The sequence below is a fragment of the Sinocyclocheilus anshuiensis genome, unplaced genomic scaffold, assembly GCF_001515605.1.
Source record: "Sinocyclocheilus anshuiensis isolate Anshui unplaced genomic scaffold, SAMN03320099.WGS_v1.1 scaffold199, whole genome shotgun sequence".
NCBI lineage: Eukaryota > Metazoa > Chordata > Actinopteri > Cypriniformes > Cyprinidae > Sinocyclocheilus > Sinocyclocheilus anshuiensis.
In genome coordinates, this window is record NW_015552582.1 from 885506 (window position 1) to 908428 (window position 22923).

The 22923-nt window shown below is 37.7% G+C and overlaps 1 protein-coding gene across 4 annotated transcripts in view; it reads left to right on the forward strand.

Moving 5' to 3' along the window:
• Positions 1-288: 288 nt before the first annotated feature.
• LOC107665351 (serine/threonine-protein kinase Nek1-like) overlaps positions 289-22923 on the forward strand; it is a 33193-nt gene continuing 10558 nt past the window's right edge. The window contains exons 1-31 of one of the 4 annotated variants that reach the window (XM_016456189.1): positions 289-367; positions 1568-1707; positions 1848-1944; positions 2935-3032; positions 3452-3535; positions 3669-3736; positions 3808-3894; positions 5068-5122; positions 5555-5755; positions 5930-6002; positions 6102-6256; positions 6474-6539; positions 7185-7244; positions 8543-8590; positions 8691-8771; positions 8872-9119; positions 9249-9374; positions 9469-9571; positions 10050-10136; positions 10750-10833; positions 11031-11108; positions 11920-12015; positions 12123-12305; positions 12393-12458; positions 12567-12807; positions 16868-17008; positions 17663-17833; positions 17932-18147; positions 18281-18389; positions 19277-19353; positions 19559-19764. In XM_016456189.1, the coding sequence (XP_016311675.1) occupies positions 1591-1707; positions 1848-1944; positions 2935-3032; positions 3452-3535; positions 3669-3736; positions 3808-3894; positions 5068-5122; positions 5555-5755; positions 5930-6002; positions 6102-6256; positions 6474-6539; positions 7185-7244; positions 8543-8590; positions 8691-8771; positions 8872-9119; positions 9249-9374; positions 9469-9571; positions 10050-10136; positions 10750-10833; positions 11031-11108; positions 11920-12015; positions 12123-12305; positions 12393-12458; positions 12567-12807; positions 16868-17008; positions 17663-17833; positions 17932-18147; positions 18281-18389; positions 19277-19353; positions 19559-19764 (3522 nt within the window). In that variant the 5' untranslated portion in view covers positions 289-367; positions 1568-1590. The remainder of the gene's footprint in view (positions 368-1567; positions 1708-1847; positions 1945-2934; positions 3033-3451; positions 3536-3668; positions 3737-3807; positions 3895-5067; positions 5123-5554; positions 5756-5929; positions 6003-6101; positions 6257-6473; positions 6540-7184; positions 7245-8542; positions 8591-8690; positions 8772-8871; positions 9120-9248; positions 9375-9468; positions 9572-10049; positions 10137-10749; positions 10834-11030; positions 11109-11919; positions 12016-12122; positions 12306-12392; positions 12459-12566; positions 12808-16867; positions 17009-17662; positions 17834-17931; positions 18148-18280; positions 18390-19276; positions 19354-19558; positions 19765-22923) is intronic. The other 3 variants (XM_016456190.1, XM_016456192.1, XM_016456191.1) reach the window with 3 other exon arrangements.

Consider the following 22923-nt stretch of genomic DNA (forward strand, 5'->3'; position numbering starts at 1 on the left):
TAAAAATACAACAATGCTCTATAATTCAGAAATGCAGTGCAGCATAACTTTTTGCCTTTTCATTTTCAAAAGCACTTTAGTTTGAAAGCGGCCATGAAAGCGGAAAGTGACCAAGTGGCTCCAACCGGTGACGGTTGCTAGGGTGGAATTTTGCGCCAAACATTGACAGACAAACCTAAAGGCAATGAGTTTTGACTGACATGTTTTTCACCCTATCACCTGAGACTCAACGTGAGCGCGGACCAATCAAATCGCTCTTCTCAGTCAGTGTGTGCCGTCTTCCCACATGAGACCGCCCACATCAGAAAATCTTCATGTGAGCTTCCCTGATGCTGCCAATGCTCGCGGACTATTCTGAATAAAGAAGGTAAAAACTGATTTCGTTTGCAGAATTGTGTCTTTTATGCAATATATATTGCAGAACTCTGCTTTAAAGTGCATGTCAGTGTCATTTCGCGGGTTGCCAATAAGACTAGTAATTTCTCTTCGCGGTTTTCATTAGCATGCATTTAGTAGCGTATTATCATTAGTTTGGGCAGACCCATTTAAGGCCCCGCTAAATGAGACGATGCTTTTGAAACGTTGCAATTCAGTGTTCATGTGATGATGCTTTTATCCGTATAACATAAAGCAGCATAACAAATCTTGTTTGTAAAAAAACTAATGTTGTAGATATTAGACTGTAAGTCAATCCACATCTCTCCATATCTCTAGTAGTGCCACTGTTTTTGTCCTGGTCTGTTATTTAAATGAAGATCTTGTAAGTTTCTCTGTTTTGTCTGCTTTGTGATTCAATATTATTGGACGACAGAGCGTTCATCGGGTTAATCTAATTTATTGCTATCTTAAGGTCCTTCTCTGTCCATCTGGTTCTTTCTTTTAACATCTCTCCTTTTGTACCCCCTTACCTCCTTTAAAGAGTGGTGGGTAATTCCTCCTGACATGTCATATTTAATTCATAAGCTCTCCTACACTGGCTTTTGCGTTTAGTTTGGCTTAGTTTTTGCGTTCGTCCAAGTCTGTATTGCTTTTAGGCTTTATTTGTTATTAATTCTAGTGTCTCACTAGTTTGTCTAAAAATGCAGTCTGCATTTGCCTCATCTAGGACAGGTGGCAGTTGTAATGATTCCCATTATGCATCTGGATTCTGTGTGGGGAAAAATATGAACCTTTCACTCATCAGGAGGTGCTCCGCTCCAGTCGGTTTAATAATTCCTGCTGGCATTGTGAATAGATGACAGCTGAATGTGACTTTTAAAATGCCACACCTATAAAGGAATATGTCAGTTGCTTGTTCGAGTGCTATCAGACAATATATTTGGTTCACCTATGAAAATATATCTGTTTTTGTATCTCTCTCTCTCTCTCTCTCTATATATATATATATATATATATATATATATTTACATTATGTACATATCATCTATATATCTATATCTACATATCCTGAGAGAGAGAGCGATAATATTTGTTCTGTAAGTTTTTTTGAATGCTATAACTTTTTAAAAATCCTAGTGTTGTTTTACTGGTGATCCTAATTTTATGTGTTCTGTTCCCTCTGCCTCAGCATGAGAAGTCATTTGCACAGACATGGATAAATATGAGAGATTGAAGAAAATTGGGGAGGGATCCTTTGGGAAAGCCATCCTGGTCAAGTCAAGGACAGACAGCCGACAATATGTTATCAAGGAGATTGGCATCTCCAGGGTGAGTTGATCATTTAATTGAGTTGATCTTTTGAATAAGTATTTCAGTTATTAAAAACCTAATTGTTTCAAAATGGTGAGATATAATATATTTGATGCGGATCTTCCTATGTATGTGTGCACTATTCTTTTTCTCATCAGATGTCGAACAGAGAAAGGCAAGAATCACGCAGAGAGGTGGCAGTTCTAGCTAACATGAGCCATCCAAACATCGTCCAGTACAAGGAGTCTTTTGAAGGCAAAGCCCCCTCAGACACTGAGACATCCATATTCAGAAATGTGTATTAAGTGATATTGGAATATGATGCTTCGTTGCCCATCTCTGCCATTATGTCGACAGGCATGACAAACGGGTATCTAAAGTCTTTGGTCTTTAGTTGACCGATCTTGATTAATCTGAGAACATTAGTTCCAGCACACACCAGACCCACTGCATTTCTGTTCTAAAGACTTGTGTCTGGTTGATAGATCGGGCAGTCTGCATGATCTGGAGGAGCTCCAAGCTCTTGAATTAAATTACAGAGAGGATGTCGTTGAGCTAATGATAGTTTCTCTACATGAAGTCATGCAGCAGCAGTATCTCTGACATCTGGATGGCAGGCTAATTAATGACATAAAACTGGGGTGGTGAATGAATGTTAATGATATTAGCAATAGAGGCCGTTATGTCTGCTTAATTCCATTTTAAATTTACAGTGAAACCTAAGAGTCTCAATCTGATTTTATCACATACTTTACAGATACAATACTATCCAAAAGTTTGTAACATTAATGTATTTGAAAGATGTCTCTTATGCTCTACATTTATTTCAACAAAATATCCTAAAAAGCAGTAATATTGTGAAGTATTATTACAATTTTAAATGACTGATTTTTAATATATTGTACATTTTAAAATTAATTTTAATATATTGTAAAAGCCTCATTGTCATGCCCCTTCAGAAATCATTCTAATATGCTGATTTACTGTAAAACATTTCTTGTTATTATTAGCAGTAAAAATGTTTTTGTGGAAAATGTGATACTTTTCTCAAGTTACTGTGTTGAATAGAAAGTTCAAAAGAACAGCTTTTTAAATATAAATCTTCTGTAACATAATAAATATGTTTACTGTCACTTTTGATCAATTTAATGCATGCTTTTTTATGATTAAAAAAAAATCTTACTGTTTAAACATTGCTGTTACTTTGTCATTGAAGTACAGTAATGTTTCTCTCTTTTTCTTCAGAGAGTGGTTGTTTGTACATAGTAATGGACTACTGTGAGGGAGGAGACCTGTTTAAGAAGATCAATAATCAGAGAGGGACTCTATTCTCTGAGGAACAGGTACGAGGAACAATATAAAGACATCGAGTTGAGCTCCACACCTAACAGGCCACAAATTATCAAAGCTTTAAAGTTTTTTTCTCACTCCTACAAAAGTGAATAGTACCTATGAAAAATCTGTTTAGAGTCATGTGTACTCATATGAGATGAAGGATCCAGTCTTACCAGCTGCTAACCTGTTTTATTCTATATAGAGTGGGTCGCCCCATGGGGGTGGCAACATTGGACCAGCCAAATGCATCTTAATATACCATTAAATAATAAACAAAATAATGATGTAAACTTTGAATTTCTTTTATCATAACATAATAAAATATCCTTAGTTGTTGAATGTTAGCAAAAAACCCATTTTAACCTCAAGAATAATCTTGCAATGTTATCATCTGAAATACTGATCCCTGTCTGTTGTTTTCTGGAAGATTCTTGATTGGTTTGTACAGATCTGCCTGGCTCTGAAACACGTACATGACCGCAAAATCCTACACAGGGACATCAAATCACAGGTACCGCTATCTCTCTCTCTCTCACACACACACACACTTGAACATTGAACATTTCTATGGGAATACAGCATAATGTACAATATCCTTAGACTTGGTTTACATAACATGATATCTGCTTTTGTTTTCTATCAAGAATATTTTTCTGACCAAAGATGGTACCATACAGCTGGGTGACTTTGGAATCGCAAGAGTTTTGAACAGGCAAGTATTTCGATTTGATTTTAAAACAGCACAAGGAATGACCTTCATATGTAATGTGGTTGTGTGTGCAGCACCGTGGAGTTGGCGAGGACATGTATTGGCACACCTTACTACCTGTCACCAGAGATATGTGAAAATAAACCATACAACAACAAGAGGTAAAGTACTTCCTGTTCTGAGCCAGAGGGTTATATATGGGCAGTACAGTAGCTACAGAGCACTCAGTAACTTGTACAGTTTGCTGTATCAATGATGTAAGTTTATATGAGTTTCTCTGATCCCAGCAGCTACGTATTGATCCCAAGTCATTTGTTCCTGGACTGTTTGTAACTTGATCAGTCTGAATATTTTTAGCCACTATTGATGAACACCAGCTGTGTTACATTACTGTTAAAAGGATTAGGGTCGGTAAGATTTTTTTATTATTTTTTTGAAAGAATGATCTTAAGCTCAACAAGGTTGCATTTATCTGATAAAAAAAAACAGTAAAAATAATAATACTGTGAAATATTTTTACAATTAAAAAAACTGCTTTCTATTTGTATATATTTTAAAATGTAATTTATTCCTGAGGTAGCAAAGCTGAATTTTCAGCAGCCAGTGCTGCAGTCTTCAGTGTCACATGATCCTTCAGAAATAATTTTAACATACTGATTTGATGCTCAAGAAACATCTCCTATTATTATCAGTATTGAAAACAGTTTTGCTGCTTAATATGCTTGGTGAAACCATTATTATTTTTTCCCAGAATTTTTTGACAAATAGAAATGTATATATTACACATATTATACTTTTGATCAATTTAATGCATCCTTGCTAAATAAAAGTATTGATTTCTTTAAAAAATAAAATCTTACTGATCCCAAATGTTTGATTTTTGATAGTGTGCATTTTAAAATTTCTTAGTATCAGGATGCAAACTAAGATATAGACATTAAATGACTTTGTTCACACTGCAGACATCTCATTTGTTAATCCTGATCTTATCAATTCCATCACATCCTGAATGATGAAATATAATATGAACATTTAGTCTGTGATGCATTAATTGGATTTTAAGCCACATATGGATGTGCATTGGTTTGGATTGTAAATTAGATTTCATGTGGTTCTTTGCCAAAAAAATCAGATTTTGTACAAAGCTATGTTGTTTGATATTCAAATTACTTTAGATTTTATATGCTGTTTGTTTGTTTATATATGTTTGCATGTGCACATGTGAGTAATCCACATACGCTACCCCAAAATTTACCCACTTTCTCCCTTCCTGTCTGCTTTGTTTTTTGTCTTCTCTCTTTCTTTCTGCGTTGTTCCATCGGGTCTGACCCTAGTGATATCTGGGCCCTGGGATGTGTCCTGTATGAAATGTGCACGCTTAAGCATGCAGTAAGTACCTCGTGTTCTCAATAGTAGCTTTTGTGTGCGAGACAGTTTTTGTGCTTATCTTTTGATGTGAATGATAAAACAGAACCAGCTCTTTCATATATTTTTAACCTGTCTCTGCATGTAGGTTTCATTTTCTCTCCGTTTTCCTCGGTCACTTCCCTTCTTTCATTATTTGCACCATGAATGTTCTGTAGAGACTTATATTTTACAGTGGAGAGGCAAGTGAAACTGCAGCAGCTTTAAAAGTTGAGATGATTAGCTGTGTGAAGAGACACTTTCCAACTGAAGAGAAATTTCACTGTTGATTCATTTGAAAGTATTTTCCTGTATTCTTTGGTATTACTGTAGGCTTACATGATTTGTGATTTGAGTGAATATGGTATTATCATTTTATTTTCAAGTAGGACCATTTATATGATGTCTTTCTCTCAGTTTGAGGCTGGAAACATGAAGAACCTGGTGTTGAAAATCATCCGTGGTTCATACCCGCCTGTTACCGTGCATTACTCCCAAGACTTGCGCTCTCTCTTGGACCAGCTGTTCAAGCGCAACCCCCGGGAGAGACCCTCCGTCTCAGCCATTTTGGACAAGCCTTTTCTTGCTCGCAGGATTCACAAGTTTCTCAGCCCTCAGGTGACGCATGCTAACAGACTTGTATGGCACAGTGTGATGAATCATACTAGTCAGTCTGTGCGTTGTGACTCAGATATAACTCAGATGTTATATAACGCTTAGGGCTAATTCCAGACCCACTTCAGCATGTGTTGCAGAATTTGTTTGTTTAGTATGTCCGCTTGTATGTTGCAGATTATTGCTCAGGAATTCAGCCACTCACTTCACCTTAATCAGCCTAAAATGAGTGTGGCCCAGGGAGCACCAGGTAAACACATTCATTAATAACTTATAAATTTGTTTCCCTCTGTTTATTGTTGCTATAGCCGGATTATTCTATTATCCTAAATTCCTCTTTACTCCTCAGCCAAACGCCCTGCCCCAGGCCCCATCCCCATCTCCCCAGCTCAGAAAATCACCAAGCCAGCAGCCAAATATGGAGTGCCTTTAACAGTCCGAAGACCATCTGATGTCATCAGGAAGGTCCCAGATGCAGCAAAGAAACCAGTCAAACTCAAACAGGTGAGAACCATGGGAAATACGGACCCCGTGTATTTCATTGGCTAATCCACTTCCATGTTTTGCTCATACATTATCACTCAGTATGTCAGAATGTTAGGAGGGGCACTGTGGGGCGCTTGTGTATCATTCAGACATTTGTTGATGTTGTCCCACTGTGTGCTATATATGAGAGCGAGAGACCTCTGAACCTCGCCCCTCGGTGTCATGTGTTGTCCAGGCTCCCCCTCCTGCAGCAGCTCAGAGGAGAGTGAGTCAAGTGGAGGAGGAGAGAAGGAAGCATGAGGTACTTCAGAGAGTGCCCTCTATCTACAGACCCTTCTACTAACACCCAGCCCCGATCCTCCTTGTTAACCCACCTAGCCCTGTACAAATACCCTCTGTCCTCCACCAAAATCTTTTTTCCATTTAAGTCTCAAATTGGTTTACCATTTATATAATTAATAAGTCCCATTAATTGATCTACTCTAGTGGTTAAAGATCTGGGCTGCTATAGGAATTATTGTAATCTTGCAAAGAATGATACGTCATTTATCAGTATTGTGCCTTTGAGCAAGACACTTATCCACAGGTTGTTTTGGACTTTTTTTTATCTTTCCCCTCCTTTTTGTTGGTGTCCTCCTGCTTTTCTCCAACTGCTGTCATTCACATTTGTTTCCTTTTCCACCCCTTTTTTATTAACCCTTTCACCAGTCCAGTGTTCATACTGTAAATGTGTATAGACCTGCTCTACCTTCTGAGCCACAAGGTGCTAAACCATTATGCTATTGTTCAACAACTGATCTATTTTGGAAACAAATATTCTTTAAAGATTATATGTGGACATTTAACTGCTTTTGCCTCTCTTTGCTGCATTAATTTTTGTAATGGGAAATACTGTTTGTGGTGTTTGCGTCATGTCTAAAAGCATCATGGTCATGTTCTGTTTCAGGAAGGAGTGAGGAAGAAACGGATGGAGATGATGGAGAGGGAAAGGAAGCAAAGAGAACAGGTGAGCTATTGAAGACATCATGGCATGAATATCCTGAATCTTCTTTTACAGTGTTATAAAAGATTTTTATTTCAAATAAGTATGTTCTTTTGTACTTTCTATTCATCAAAAAATCCTGAAAAAAATGTCTTGAGGTCTCCACAAAAATATTAAACAGCACAACTGTTTTCAATATTAATAAGAGTAAGAAATGTTTCTTGAGCACCAAATCAGCATATTAGTATAACATAATTAGAACAGCAAAAAAAAATTTATCAGAAAGATAAAAAAAATATATATATGTGTATTGTTACTTGGTGTGTCCTTGTATCTTACACCTTTAACCCTATGATTATTCAGGTAGGGTAAGGATAGTCAAATATAGTCTAAACCATGAAGTACTCACCCTCCCGCAGGTTGCAGTCCTTCCAGAATGACGTAGAAGACTCCCTTGTGGTTCTTGTTTGAGGCTCAGTTTGTAGTTATAAGTAAAGTTTCACGGGAGGCAATCATAACAATAAAATCTCTTTATTTTATTAGTTACAATACAAAGCAGTTAATGCAAAAATAAAACAAAATCAGCTACGAGCTCTATAATCAAACTCTAAACAGCAACATTGGAGATGCTGTTAAGCGCCCTTAGGGTATCAGGTGTTCTTCACACTTAATGCAGGCAGCTTCTGAAGAGTAGCTTACTCCTTAGACCTTATATACTACTCTTTTTTTTTTTTTCATGACAGATGTCCTTTGTCACTTACGTTGCTGTCTGCGTCTAGCACTCTTCCTTTTCTTCATTGTAGTCTTCGTCTGTCTCATCTCCGCTTGATGTTGCAACATGCTTTTTTCGCCACTGTCAAACTCAGAGATCTAACTTTCACAATTGTTGCTTATTCATCCTAACAAAGCAAGTATTGCAAGTGCAAGCATTTTTATATCAAAGCATATATGGTGTTAACATAAAAACAAGCAAATAATATAACATTGAAATAGGTAAATAGCAATATTAATATCCATATCCAAAACAGTATGTGTGTGTGTGTATATACAGTGGGTACGGAAAGTATTCAGACCCCCTTAAATTTTTCACTCTTTGTTATATTACAAAGAGTGAAAAATTGAAGGGGGTCTGAATACTTTCCGTACCCACTGTACATACGTACTAAATTGTTGTGTCATGAGTTCACATCAAGTTCAGCAGATGCTGTTCTGGTTTCATTAGATGGATGGATGCTATTTGTAATATGCCTCTTGGGTAGAAAGACATTTAAAAGCCTCTTGATTGAGTCAGTGACCCTCAGTAATTGTGTTTCTCTCTGTAGATGTTGTTGCTGAAGGCTGCTCAGATGAAGAGATTTGAGAGGGAAAAGGTGAATTAATCAGTGCACATCTGCAAATGGTTATTTACAATAAATTAATGTTGGCTTCATTTGTTTGCGTTAACTTTAACTTGGACCTTTTTCATTTAAGCTGAACCGAATCAACCGGGCTCGGGAGCAGGGCTGGAGACATGTGCTCAGTTCCAGTGGAGGCAGCAGTCCTGAGCGAAAGGTACAATGGTCGTCCTTGTTTGCTACAGATTAGTCGATAAAGGCTGCTAATATTGTTGTCACTCTTAAGGTTTCTCTTTCTGTGCTTCTTTTTTGCATAGTTTTATGGGAGTGGTGGTGGCGGCATTGGAGCACCACATTGTCCTGGAATAGGCCCCTCCCCTGTGCCTGGCCCCACCCATGCCACACCTTATCTCCCTGGCCCCACCCCTATTGCTGCTCCTGTTCCTGCTTTAGCTCCAAGCAGAGCTCCATATGACCACGTCCACCCAGCAGCTGAAAAACCATCCAAACCTACACCTAAAGTTGGTGCTGGAGAAGCAGCCAAGTCTTCAGGGGACAATGGCAGGTGAATGAGATGGATGAGAAAGAAACTCTGCCATTCAAGACTAGTTGACAAGTGTTTTTGTATTCTTGTCTTTTTGAAGAATTTTTTATGTAATGTGCAGCGATGTTGATAATGTTATTATCATTAAAGCACTGCTGCAGAATCAGGTACGCTGAATGGTCATGCCTGCATCCTTGTTAAGGATGTTGTCAGGAAAGAACCACGTAAAGCAAGTCTCCAAAACGAGCAGATTTCAAAGAACGACTATGCCAATAGGTCAGGTGGCTATGTGTTTCATCAGATATTCAGTCTTCAGCCTGTCGTCTGTCAAGCAGAGCTAAGATCACCTCTTCTATCTCTCTGTCTCTAGGTTTCGAGGTCAGCTGGCGGCAGAGAGGGCTAAGCAGGTGGAAGAGTTTCTACAGCGGAAAAGAGAAGCCATGCTGAATAAAGTCCGTGCGGAAGGACAGCTGGTGCGAGTTTTTTTTTACCTTGACCTCTTCTGGTTAAATTAGTGTTCTGGTTTTAGTACAGTCTTTATTAACAATGTTTCGGGCATAAAGTCAAATTCCATGGAAAATCATTTTCACTCTAGGTTTTAAGGTCAACATGATATGAAAAAACACCCTATCTATTTTGTAAATCCATGTTATTGATCTTATTGTGAACTATTAACCCATGCATATGTTAATTAAAATGTCATAACTTGATTTTCTGGTAAAATGATAGACTTCCCTCTGGTGACGTATGCAGGATTCTCCAATTATTTAGTCTGCGTAAACACTGCCCCTTTCTTACAGTCAGATTTCCTTGCATTCAGATCTGTCTTCATTCAATAAACAACTGATGGACAGAAATAAGTCTGTATAAGGTGTTGAAGTCAGTGATGGAATTGATATTACATTTAATTATGTGGCTTTTATAATATTGAATTAACCAATGGGTGAATAGGGGGCCCGGCAAAACCTGGCTGCCATCTTTGCAAACTGGACAAACTCCTCCCGATGCAGGAGACCCCAAGTCAACAAAGAGGAGGAGGTAGGAGTCCTGTCTGGGACCAAAAAACACTCCTCACTCCATTACATCACTTAAACCCTTCATTGTTCGGTTCCTTAATTTAAGTTGTAAATGTCCACCTGATGTTGCTGCATCTGCTCACCAGCGCCATCTGATGTCCAGTACCTGCACAGTGTATGTTTGTATATGTGGCCACGACCTACACTAGTTCACCATTTCATTGCATTCTGGCAAAATTCCCCAATGTGTGTGTGTTTTTTTTTTTTTTTTTTTTCATATGAGGATGTTACTCTGCTTCAATGCCCTTGTTTTGAATCCTTCATCATTTTATTCCATTTTTGAAGAGTATTCAGTGTAACTGCAGGATTCCAGCTGAAGACTAACTGCTGCTTTTTATGCTCATCAATGAATGTCTTTGTTTCTGCTGTAACTGCTCACCACTTGGTTTTCTTGATTTTGCTGTTGCCACAATACAGTATAAATGTTTAATGATGTTTTTCTTTTCCAGTATATTTCACCAATTATATTCTATCAGTTCATGTTCAATATGTGTTTTGCACCTATTCTTATGTTTGTTGGAAGAAGACAATGGGAAGAGCACAAAGAGAGATAGTATGTGATCTGTGTTTTTCAGGTGTACTTGGCGAGATTACGACAGATCAGACTACAGAACTGTAATGAACGCCAGCAGATCAAAGCTCGCCTCAGAGGAGAGAAGGTATATGCACCCACATGTACACCTATTACATTTCTTTCAACTGTAGATTTATTGTTGATAATGTCAGCTGTATCATTATACCTATATTAATGTTTAATATTATTTATTCCCATCAGTTTCAATGCTTTTACACATTATGAAATAGATTTTTTAAATGAATTTATTCATTCTTATTATATTTGGACCATATATCTCAGTATGACAGTGACTGCTCAGACAGTCAGGAGTCATGTGAAGAGGCAGTACTCAGGAGGAAGAAGATCGAGGCTTTGAAGGTATTGTATTTTAATATGTTTTTCAAAATAAATGATCAGTGTAATAATTTGAATCAAAAACTTGAATTATATACACCATTCAAATGTTTGGGGTTGGTAAGATTTTTTTTATATATATACTTTTGGAAGAAGTCTCTTATGCTCACCAAGGCTGCATCTGTTTTTTTTTTCAAAAATGCCGTAAAAACGGTAATATTGTGAAATATATTACTACAATTTTAAATAACTGTTTTCTATTTTAGTATATTTTAAAATTCCTGTCATGGCAAAGCTGAATTTTCAGCAGCCATTACTCCAGCCTTCAGTGTATCCTTCAGAAATCATTCTAATATACTGATTTGGCATTCAAGAAACATTTCTTATTATAATCAATGTTGAAATCAGTTATGCTGTCGTGACAAATAGACGCATGTGCCATTCTGTGTGGATGCTTTGGAAATGAATCAGAATTTTCAAAATCCTAAGTACAAAAATGAAGCAAGCAAGCAGGCATTCATTTTGCCGTCTTCTGTGTAGTCATTACCTATCATCAGGGGTAAACCCCTGCCACTCTGATGATGCAAACGTACCATGGTTCGGAACCAAAAAAAACAGTATGAACACAAACCAGTTGGAGATGGGGGAGCAATCGAACACTGGTTCGGACCAGGCAATCGAACCAAGTGTGAAAGCACACTTAGATGATTCTTAGAATGTCTTATTGAAAACTTTTAAATGTTTTAAAGTATAAATGTCTTAGTATCAGAATACAAAAGCAACTGGACTGTTATTTGAGTTAAACAATTATCAAGAATGTGTGCTTTTGTGTAAGGCCCAGTCAAAGGCTCGTGCTGCTGTATTTAAAGAACAGCTGGAAAAGAAGAGAAGAGAAGCATATGAGAGAGAGAAGAAAGCATGGGAGGATCATGTATGTCATCTTTCTTTCCCAATATTCTCCTCTTTACTCGTCTCCCCTCATCCATCTCTTTTGTGTTTTATTGTACCTTTTGTTTTGTCTTATCTTTTGGGACAAAGCAGCTTGTTGCACGAGGAGTGAAGGTTGCTGCTGGAGCTGTGGGTGGAGCTCCACCTCCTGCAGCACCTGCCACTCAGCCATCTGACTCCACCCCTCAGGAAGATGCTTCCAAAGCCACACCCTCCTCTAGACCCACCACTCCAGCCATCTCCATGACTGCTGCTCTGAAGGATGTAGGCGCGGTTAGTCACCTATCACACTGATTAAATCACCTTTGCTTTATTTGCTCTAACAGCCATCCCATGGTTACCCGTTTTCTTTTTTTGTAGATTTCATCAGGGCAGAGTTCTCCTATGAAAGAGGACTCCCTTAAGGCAGAAACATCTGGTGTACAGGTGGGAAATGCATATTTGGATGTGAGAAATACTATTAATATGAGAGAGCAGCTTACGAATAATTGTCAATTAACACTTTGACTATAATGACATGTATCTTTTTTTTAGAGTGACAAGAAGGAGATTCTTCGCAGGCTTAATCAGAAGGTCCAGTCCACTGAGGAAGATGCGGTGAAAGATCCCACACCTTGCAGCAGTGCACCATGCCCAACTCCTCAACAGATCCAGCCATCCATCACAGAGGAAAGGCCACCTACAGCTGGTGATAGGAGGAAATGGGAAGCTGTAGCTCCACCCATATTGTCTGTAGCTGAACAAACTCTGGAGGAGACCAGTACAACTTTGGCAGGTATAAACACAACAGTCTAGAGCCCTGCACGGGCCTCAAATTTAGGCCCTAGCCCGGCCCTGGCCCGAGACGCTCCGGCCCTAAATCAAAGCGACCGGTCTGAGCCCGACCCGAGCGCGTCTTTTTTCCCCTTCTCCCAAAACAGCTTATACTACTGTTTCAGCTATTAAAATAGTTCAGTTTTGTATGTAATAGCAAAGTGATTATATTTCGTTTCGTTTTTTTATTAAGTTAATTAAAAAAAAAAAACGTTTGGAGCATTTTTTTTTTTTCATTAAATATAAGTTTTGTTTTTTTTAAAGTAACGACCAAGCGGCCAGCAGCAGACAGTGAGCCTATGTTTGATCAATTTAGCCTTCTCAAATCATCACGACTTGCCTAAAATAAAATCTATAGATATAAAACAGTTCAAGCATATAACAATGTTTAAACGTTAAACTTAGATAAATGTGCGCTATATCCAATAGTTTGTGCGGAGAGTGGAAGCTAAAGCGCGCTTTGCAGGACATGGAGGTGCCAGCGCGATCACTTGCATTTTTTTCAGTGGATACGCCATCATTTTTGCTCATAAAGGTAAGAGTAATACATAATTCGTAGCTGTAAAGGGTCTACTTTTATTTGTGTGCACTCACAATATCAACAAAACGTTGTGCTTTCATTTAAAAATGAACCGAAACTCAGCGAATACATGCCTCACAGACATGATAAATATATCTATAGAAAGCTTTAAATGAATTAACCAAAACTCAGCGAATACATGTCTCACAGACATGATAAATATATTATAATAAAATATATAAATATATTCTATAGAAAGCTTTAAATGACTACTTAACGAAATAAAACAAATCAAAAACAAAAACTTTCATTATAATCATAATCCGTAAAGATGCACTTCTCTCTAAAGGCGCGTCTAATGCGGAGATCAGCAACTTCATCTTTGCGACACCGACTCAGAAAACATTAGTTTATTAGTAAATAACTCCAATATCTCCTTACTATTTCTCCCTGTCACATTTATGGTAATTACTTTTGCCGGTGCTTTGCGGCAAGCGTAAGCCTATTGCATTTGAACGCAGAGTCGGGGCCCATTGGGCCCGGGCTGAAATGCGGGGCTCTACAACAGTCAATATGTCTTATTGACAATATCTTATTACTATTACTGTAAAAACGTGTGTGACTACTTACATTTTTATTTATGTGGTATTTAAAGGGGTGGTTGATTATGATTTCACTTTTTTAACTTTAGTTAGTGTGTATTGTTGCTGTTAGAGCATAAACAACGTCTGCAAAATTACGACGCTCAAAGTTCAATGCAAAGGGAGATGTTTTCTTTTTTTTTTTAAATCGCTGTTTAAGGACTACAAACAAAAGGCTGTTAGGGACTACAACAAGCTTCTTCCCAGGTTTGTGACATCACAAACCCTGATGTTTACATAAACCCTACCCCCGGGAACATGTAACTACCCATAATGGCAAGGGGGCGTGACGTTTCCAGACAACGTGCACAAGGCGGTTAGCGAATCACAAACACACTGGGCCAGCTAACCAATCTGAGCCCGATTGCGTATTTCTGAGGGAGGGGCTTCATAGAACCAGGAACTCAACAGACCGTTTTTAGGAGAACGGAAACAGCGGTGTAGAATAAAGGTAAAATATGTGAAAATAATGTGTTTTAAACAAAAAACGAAGCATGAACACATGTTACACTGCACCCCAATCAAACACAATCAAGCCTTCAAAAAAAGCTGATCTACCACCCCTTTAAAGTCAAGACCTGCACAAATGCACCTTATGTCCATACACAACAATTCCATACAATATAAAAGTAGGGATGCACCAAAATTTCGGCCACCAAAAATGACATTTTCGGGTTTTGGCCGAAAGAGAAAGATACAACGGCCAAAAATATGAGCTAAGAATATATGCCACACCGCACCGCACGACAGTGTTCAGTGGGCAGGTTTCACTCTCCCTCTAGCCATCATCGCTGTGCGGTGTGACACTCCGATCAATATTCCACTCTATGAATGTGCGTTCCACTCATATACCGCTCATGCTCACCGGAAAAGCAAAGTCTGCTCAAATAACGAGCCGCCAGGAAATTTCTATGTAGTGTACTTGTTCCTGACAGGAACATCCTGTTTGCAATAACGAAAACGAAATTTCAGTTTCGGTTTTTGGCCAAGTGCATCCAGAATTTTCAGTAGGGCTGCACAATTTGGGGAAAAAATCTAATTGTGATTTTTCTGGTTAAAATTGCGATTTGCAATTTTTAAATGCGATGTTTAAAACAAATTAATAAAAAAAATATATATAATAATTTAAAAAATTATAAATATTGATAAAGATAATAATACTAATTTTATTTTACAGAAAACTGCAGGGTTACTTGTTAACATACAGGCCTATAACAGTACATCATATGATACTGTTATGATAAAAAGCTTTGACAATAATGTCTTAATTTTTATCAGGAAGTATGTAAATTCAGAAATGCAGTCCATGTCTTTAATATGAAATATGAGCCTTTTATACATCCACTGTGGGGAAAGAAAAAAGAAAGAAAGAAAAAAAACTCCTGTACACTTCTATACACTGGATAAAAACATGGATTATCATATGTTTACTTCAAATTTCTTTAGAGAGAAGTATTATTTTTCCTATTTATGGCCAAATTAGGACTGAGTGCACATTACTGAGTGCTAAACTCATGTAATGTCCGTTTCATTCATACTGGACGCCAGAGAGCGCCCTCACGCAGAAACTCCACATATACATCACAGAAGTAATAGAACTCAAGACATTCCAGGAAATCCCTATGGACAAACAGATATGTACACATATCTATGTGGACAAAGGTATCAAGCTATCGCTGTGACTGAATTAAAAGAAGATATAAAAGGATGAACTTGTTAAACATGAAGACAATAAATCTATGACAATATATGGTTTAACTGTTCTTCATGCCATCTCGGGTATTTTAATAATAATAAAGTCAATATATAATGCAATGCTAATCGACAAAGCCTTTATTACAGTATAGGATATATTTTCTTCTTCGTTCTGTGATAAGAAGCCACATCAGATCAGAAAATGAACTTATTTTAAAACACTCGACTGATGTTGTGGATTAAAATCATGTTATAATGTTTTCAACAACAGGTTTATAAATGCTTCTCACTAAGTTTGAGAGGATGTTTGGAGTGTGTTGCTTAATCGGATGCACGTTATAAGCTACTCAAACTCACAGCGCTTGCAGAGATGAGCAGCATTTACTACTGGCGCTGTGTATATATTTATTTAATTAAAAATCGCAGCCTTTGTGATTCAATAATCGCACCAAGCCAAATCGCGATTTCGGTTCGATTTCGATTAATCGTGCAGCCCTAATTTTCAGTTTCCGTTTCGGCCCAGAATTTTCATTTTAATGCATCTAAAAGTAAATTGTGTGTCTGATTCCTTTACATAAATAAACCGACTGTGGCACACATTCATATTTTACTAAAACAGGCTGCTGACTTGCTTATCAACAAAACAGGATAACTGCAAGTTTAAAATGCTCGATTCATTATACAAATGTTTTGAAATTGGTTTATGTACAAATATATCAATGCATATAAAATTATAGGTTGACTAGGATTTTACGTTGAAATTTACTTTGAAAATTTACTTTGAAATGTGCAGCGACATTTCACATTTATTTAATTAAACCTTAGCATTTTGAATTTTAATTATCACATTAGGCCGTATCACAATTCCTGTTTTTCTATCCCAACATTTAAGACCTCTTACAATAATAATTATGACTTTATTATACCATTTAACATATTTAAGACATTTTATGATCCTAAATTTGATTCTGTATTTACGACATATAATTTTTTATTCATTCTGTTCTGTGTAATTACTAAAGACCAGTCAGATCAGAACATACATAGGTTTATTCGCTTTTTTTCTTGTGTTGTAGATCAGTAATAGAAGATAAAATTAATATTTTTTATATATTCGTGTCATATGAGCACACATTCTCTGTTTCCTCTCTCTTGTCCTATCTCAGTGTCTCATTTGGCATCTCCAGAGACGAATGCTCCCTCTGGTGGAGACAGGAAGAAGTGGCAAACTGATGGTACCCCTCTTCTGTCTGTGGCTCAGCAGACTCTGGAAAAAACTAGCTTTACAACAGCAGGTCAGCTAACAGGTAAACTTCCTCATCCTGAGATTCTGTAGTTCGTGCAGTTTTTGCAACAGGTTTTTTTTTTTATCCAAATGATAGTTTTTGATGAAACAGAACAGTAGTTCTGCCACTGACAAGTGACAAAGTTTCTTGTAGCACTTTGCATTTGCATGACTCTAATGAGAAATGAATGAATGAATAAACGAAGCAAGAATCAAAATATTGCAGCAGTGAAAAGCACACACCATCAGCTCCCCTTACACCATCACATATTCATAGTGCATTCAGTTATGAAGGGAACATTTAGGTGAGCTACAGTGAGAAATTGGTGGATACATCAGGCTGCACATTTGAATAATTTTGACATTTGTTTTTGCTTGCTAGATGAATAATAAAAGTAGTCAATTACTTATACACATCCCTATTACTTTCAGAGTGAATGGATTATGTATTGGAGTGTGTTTTGTTTTGTAACCATGGATGGTGTGTTGCGTTACATGCACTGGGACTCCAGCCGCTCTACAGCAACCGGATTAATAACAAACAGGGCATTAGGTTATTTGCTAGATCTCTAGTCTTCTTTGCTCAGAGAGCAAAATCATGTAATTTCCGTTGTATGTAATAAAATATGTTGCTTATTTTTATGCAGTAACATCTATTTTTTTTAACTTGATTCAGAAAAAACAGCAGGTGAAGTCATTTGCATGGATGCTTGGCAGGGAGAGGGGCTAAGGAAGGCTTGGTGGCAGAGTCCAGACTCGGAGGTTCTGAAGGTGTTGGAAGCAGCAGAGCTCCAGTCCTTTACCCAGAAACTAGATCCCGTCAGCACCTGTGACCACACACTGACTGGTAAGTTTTTGATCAGTGTTTTTCATCTGCGTGATGAGTTCAGTGTTACTAAAAATAGCTTCCTGCTAATCCTGTGTTTTTTTTTTTTTTTTTTCCAGAAAACCTTAGTCTCATTGAAGAGTCTTTAGATGTCACTGATGAAACCAAACAAGTGCCTCTTCCTCAGCCATGCCAGCTTGCCATTGGCCTTGCCAAACAAGAAGGGACATGTCAGGCGATAGTGCCAATCACTGCAGAGGTTAAAAGTCTGGAAAAAATCCCACCAACACCAGAGGAGATAAAAAAGACTCAGTCTGGAGAAAGTGAGGCAGAGGGTGAGAATAGTATTACACTGAAAATGAATGTATTACTTTTAGCGACATACCTTATTATCCAGGATTGAAATGTGTAGAAATTCTAATCCTTTTGGACTTTTGTTTGTAACAAACATTTTCTCTGTCCTTCCAGTGGTAGATGATATGGAGTCAGTAGTTCTGGATGAAGCCTCTCAGCAACCCTCAAAGCCACCCCCAGCAGATGTAATGCAAGCATGGATAAATGACACTCCAGTGTCTCCGTAAGCACTTTTTTCCCCACAGAATTTGACAGTTGATAGCATCATTTTGGTATTAATATTTGTATCACTGTTAAAATTAATACAGATTATTTTCAAACTTGTCATAAACGTGTCAAAGGTTTTATTTGCTGTTTTACTTCAGTTAGTATATAGCTGATCTATATATTAGCATGTTAATTTTTTTTTTCAAAATCAAATTACCATTCAAAGTACTGTATTTTAAACATATTTCTGTATTATCATTTAAAGAGAAAGTTCACCTAAAAACAGCCTAACATGTAGAATTATTTGAAGAATAGCTTTGCAAATCTTGTTTGTGATACAATATCAGTTCATAGTTTGCAGGGGGCAACAAAAAACAATACCACAAACAATGTTTTTTTTTTTTCTTTATATGCTTGACATTCCTAGTCACTGTCACACAACAGTCGCTGAATGACAAAAGCTATGTAACGATTCACTTTTTTCCTTTTGTGTTCTAAAGAAAAAGTAACAGAACAGGTTTGGAACGCTCACTACTGTTCAAAAGTTTGGGGTTGGAAGAATATTTTATTTTATTTTATTAAGTCTTTTATGGTCACCAAGGGTGTTTTTTCTTATCTAATAAATAAAGTAAAATAGTAATATTGTGAAATATTATTTTAGTTTAAAACGACTGGATTCTTTAATAAATAGAAAGTTCAAAAGAACAGCATTTATTTGATATAGAAATCTTTTGTAACATTATAAATGTCTTTACTGTAGTTTTTGATCAATTTAAGGAATTTGATGCTGAAATTGATTTATTAAAAAAAAAATCTTACAGTAGTGCACATAATGACAACTTTCATATTTGCAATGGAAGGTCCCTTTAATCATTGTTTTTTATTATTATTATTTTATATTAGGCCAGCAGAGGGCAGAGTATTACAAGCAGAGTGCACAGAAATAACGCGCAGTGAAGAGAAACAGCCTGAACCTGCAGGTAGTCTCAAGTGCAATGCTAAGACACCTTATCTCCCTCTCACACAAGCATGTCTCATTATGCACCATATCAAAGTGCTCCAGGCTTCCCCTTTACACTTCGTTTACTTTCTAACAATGTTAATCCTCAGAAGTTTAAAGAGTGCCAGTTTGAATGAAACTTAAAAAACAAATTAAGTTTTTGTTACGTCTTTTCTTTTTTTCAGTTGATGAGTCTTTGTTTGTGAAGATAAGCAGTAGTCCAGCTCACAGACGTACAGTAGCTTTGGCCATCCTGTCTGCTCAGTCCTCATTGGAAGACTCTTCCTCTGTCACCTCGCGTTCCCGCTCTGTCTCTCCACTGCGCTCCCAGCGTGATGACGCACTTCTCATTGGCCTCTCCACTGGCCTCTTCGACGCAAACAACCCAAAGGTGAGCATTGTCGCAGGAACCCCATTGTACCAAGTGTGAATCTATATTTCTTTTCCTTCTCTCACATGTTAGTTCAGACGGCAAATCAGCGGAGCAAACCTCTGGCCAAATCATCAAATGTTAAAGGCGGGAACACAATACATGACTTTTAAAATCTGAAGTGGTTTAAAAAACTCTAGGCATCATATTACACACACTTGCCAACTTTGTAAATGGTTACAAAAAAAAAAAAACTGAGCATAATACACTAAATATATGCGAGTCAAACACTACCAGGCTTTCTGAACACAACAAACTGGACCTCGTTGCTGGGAAACGCATGACAAATGCAAACAATTTGTGTTCTAATATCAGCTCAAATATCAAGCATGTTTGATATCCTCTGAATATATAGAATCATAGTTTTAAGCAAAAAATAAAATAAAATCAGAGTCTGCCCATTATACACAATATGATTTTCTGTGAAATCTGTCAACTTATACTGCCCAAAATCTGCAGACTTTTGGCAACTAGGATCAAACTGGGGGCAAAAATCACATTGAAATCTGAAAAAAAAAAATCATATTGTTGTGTAGTGTATTGCAGCCTTAACTTGTACAAAACTTGTAACTTGGCGAGTCACTGTGTGAAAGAGTTAACAGAAGCGCAGATTTCACATACATTGACAAAAGTGAGTGTAGTTACAAGGGTGCAGATCAAGTGACTCTTCTGTGCACAAGTCTCAGTGCCTTGAACTTGATGACAGCAGCAACTGGTAGCCCGTGGAGTGAGACAAAGAGGGGTGTAATATCCGCTCTCTTGGGTTCATTGAAGACCAGACTTGTCACTGCGTTCTGGATCATTTGGAGAAATTTGATTGCACACGCAGGAAGGCCAGGTAAAAGCATTACAGTCCAGTCTAGAAATCACATGCCTGGACAAGGAGTTGTGTAGCATGCTCATATATTAAGGGTCTGATTTGCCTGATCTGACAAATCTTCAGGTAGGGGGCTTTGATGACCAACTGAACTTCACAGACAATATAGCAAATGGTATTCCCAGGTTCCTGGCTAGGAAGACAAGTAGATGAAATTAAATTAGAGGTTGTGTTCTTTCATCCAGGCTGAGATGTCTGTTGGGCAGGCCGAGATCTGTGCCGATGTTGTCTAATAAAGAGGAGGGGGCAGAGCACCGAACCCTGAGGTACCCCGACAGAGGTAGTTAGCTTACATGACCGCTCTCCCCTCCAAGACCTCCTTGTGAGGTAGGACTAAAACCAGCAAAGTATAGTTCCTGTGATTCCCAGGAGTGAGAGACAGAAAGGTTTTGTGGTTATCAGTGTTGAGTCCTGCAGACAAGTCCAGCCAAATGAATACAGACAATCTCCCACCAGCCACAGGATTTCAGTGACAGATTGTCTGTGAATATCAGCTCTTAAAACCTGACTGATTACTGTCTAGCAAGTTGTTCTGTGAGAGAAGAAATCTGAAGAGGAGAAGAGAGACCTGAGGGTTGCCCAAGCCTTTTTTTGATGTGTTAGGCTAGTGGGAATAGTGTCAAGGGGTCAGGTTGTAGGATGGTTCAAGAAAGTTAGGAGACTTTAGCTTGGAGAGTGGAGTATTGTGGGTGGGTTGTTCATGAATCTGTGGGGTAAAGAACTGACTGACTTTACCTAAGAAAAAAAGTGTCACAGTAATTAGCCATATAAAACACAGCTGGGTGTAACATCAGAAATACCAGACTATAAACTACAAAGACCTGTAATGATCTTTAAATATGCATAGTTCTACCTTATGAAGGACTAGTGTTATTCAAGTATTATTTATATACTATTATATTATTTATTAATATTTGCTTTTATTTTTACATTTTCAGACTTCAATTTAATTTTAGTTACGGTTTAGTAATTTTGGTATGTGCTTTTGGAATTTTTTCCCCAGCTAATTTTTTCAGTTTTAGTACTTTCTCATACTAACTTATTTCAGTTAGTTGACAAGAGAGTATTTCTTCAATGTTTTTTCTAATATTTGTTGATCAAGTTTTTCAACTAATATTCATATTATATATCAGTTTTGTTTCAGTTAGTTTCAGTTTGATCGTTAAAGTTTTAGTTTACAAAACAACACTGCAAAAGAGGTGTGTGTGTTTGTCTTAGTCGAAAGATATGAGACTATTACAGAGCATAGTAATGGAGGCCCCCACTGCTGCCATTTATCACACTGATTAGAGCAGAAGCTCTTACACTACAAGGCAAGAGAGGACTAAAAAGAGCAAGAGAAAGACTATGTGAAAGAAAGAGATGGCACTATAGCAGGAGAAACAGATGGCAGCCTTCGATAATGTGTAGCACTACATCTCGTAGAGTTTTTGTTTGGGGTGATTTGTTTTCCACAGACTGAAATTTGTGTTTGTGCACACATAATGTTGTGTGTATGCGAGGATAGGCATATGTATGATTGTGGATGTGCCTCGGGCCATTGCTGTGCTGGAAGGACTGCCGAATGTGTGTATTTTTCAGCTCCTTAGTGGAGCGTTATTAATGCGATTCTTCCACATCCTTGATGTGCCAGTAAACCAAAGGACTTTGCGCTGGCCTGTGTACTTTTTCACCCACCCCACAGGCACACATACACACAAACTTTTCTTTGTCCTTACAAAAGCACATTAACATTCACACCCACGCCCACACTTTTGCAAACACGCACGCACATTTGGCCTTTTGGCTTGCTTGCACCCAACCCTCTGGACAACTGGACAGTCAGATCACACACACACTAAATGCCGTCTTTCTCAGCGCAGGCTGTCAGTCTGTTTAATCAGTAGTTTAGCACTCCTCTCCACTGTGCAAGTGCGAGAACACAGTGCGTCTCTGTACCGACGGCTGCGGTGGAGATGGATGATTATGCCATTATTAAAGCCCTTCTCTGCTCTGTGGAGACAGTTTTAAGTCCCTGCTGGGTGTTAAATAGCCAAGTCGTATTATTCCTGTACACGATTCAGATTGAATAACTTAGAACTGCAGCTTAGAGATTGTGCTTGTGCATTTCTTGTTCCAATTCATATTGATTAAAGAGCCATATTCTATATTTTTGTAGTCCAGTAAAAATGTCAAGCTTTCTTACACCAAAAAAAGTTGTAAGCTACTTTTTATTACAATTCTCTCCTCTCCCAGACACTTAA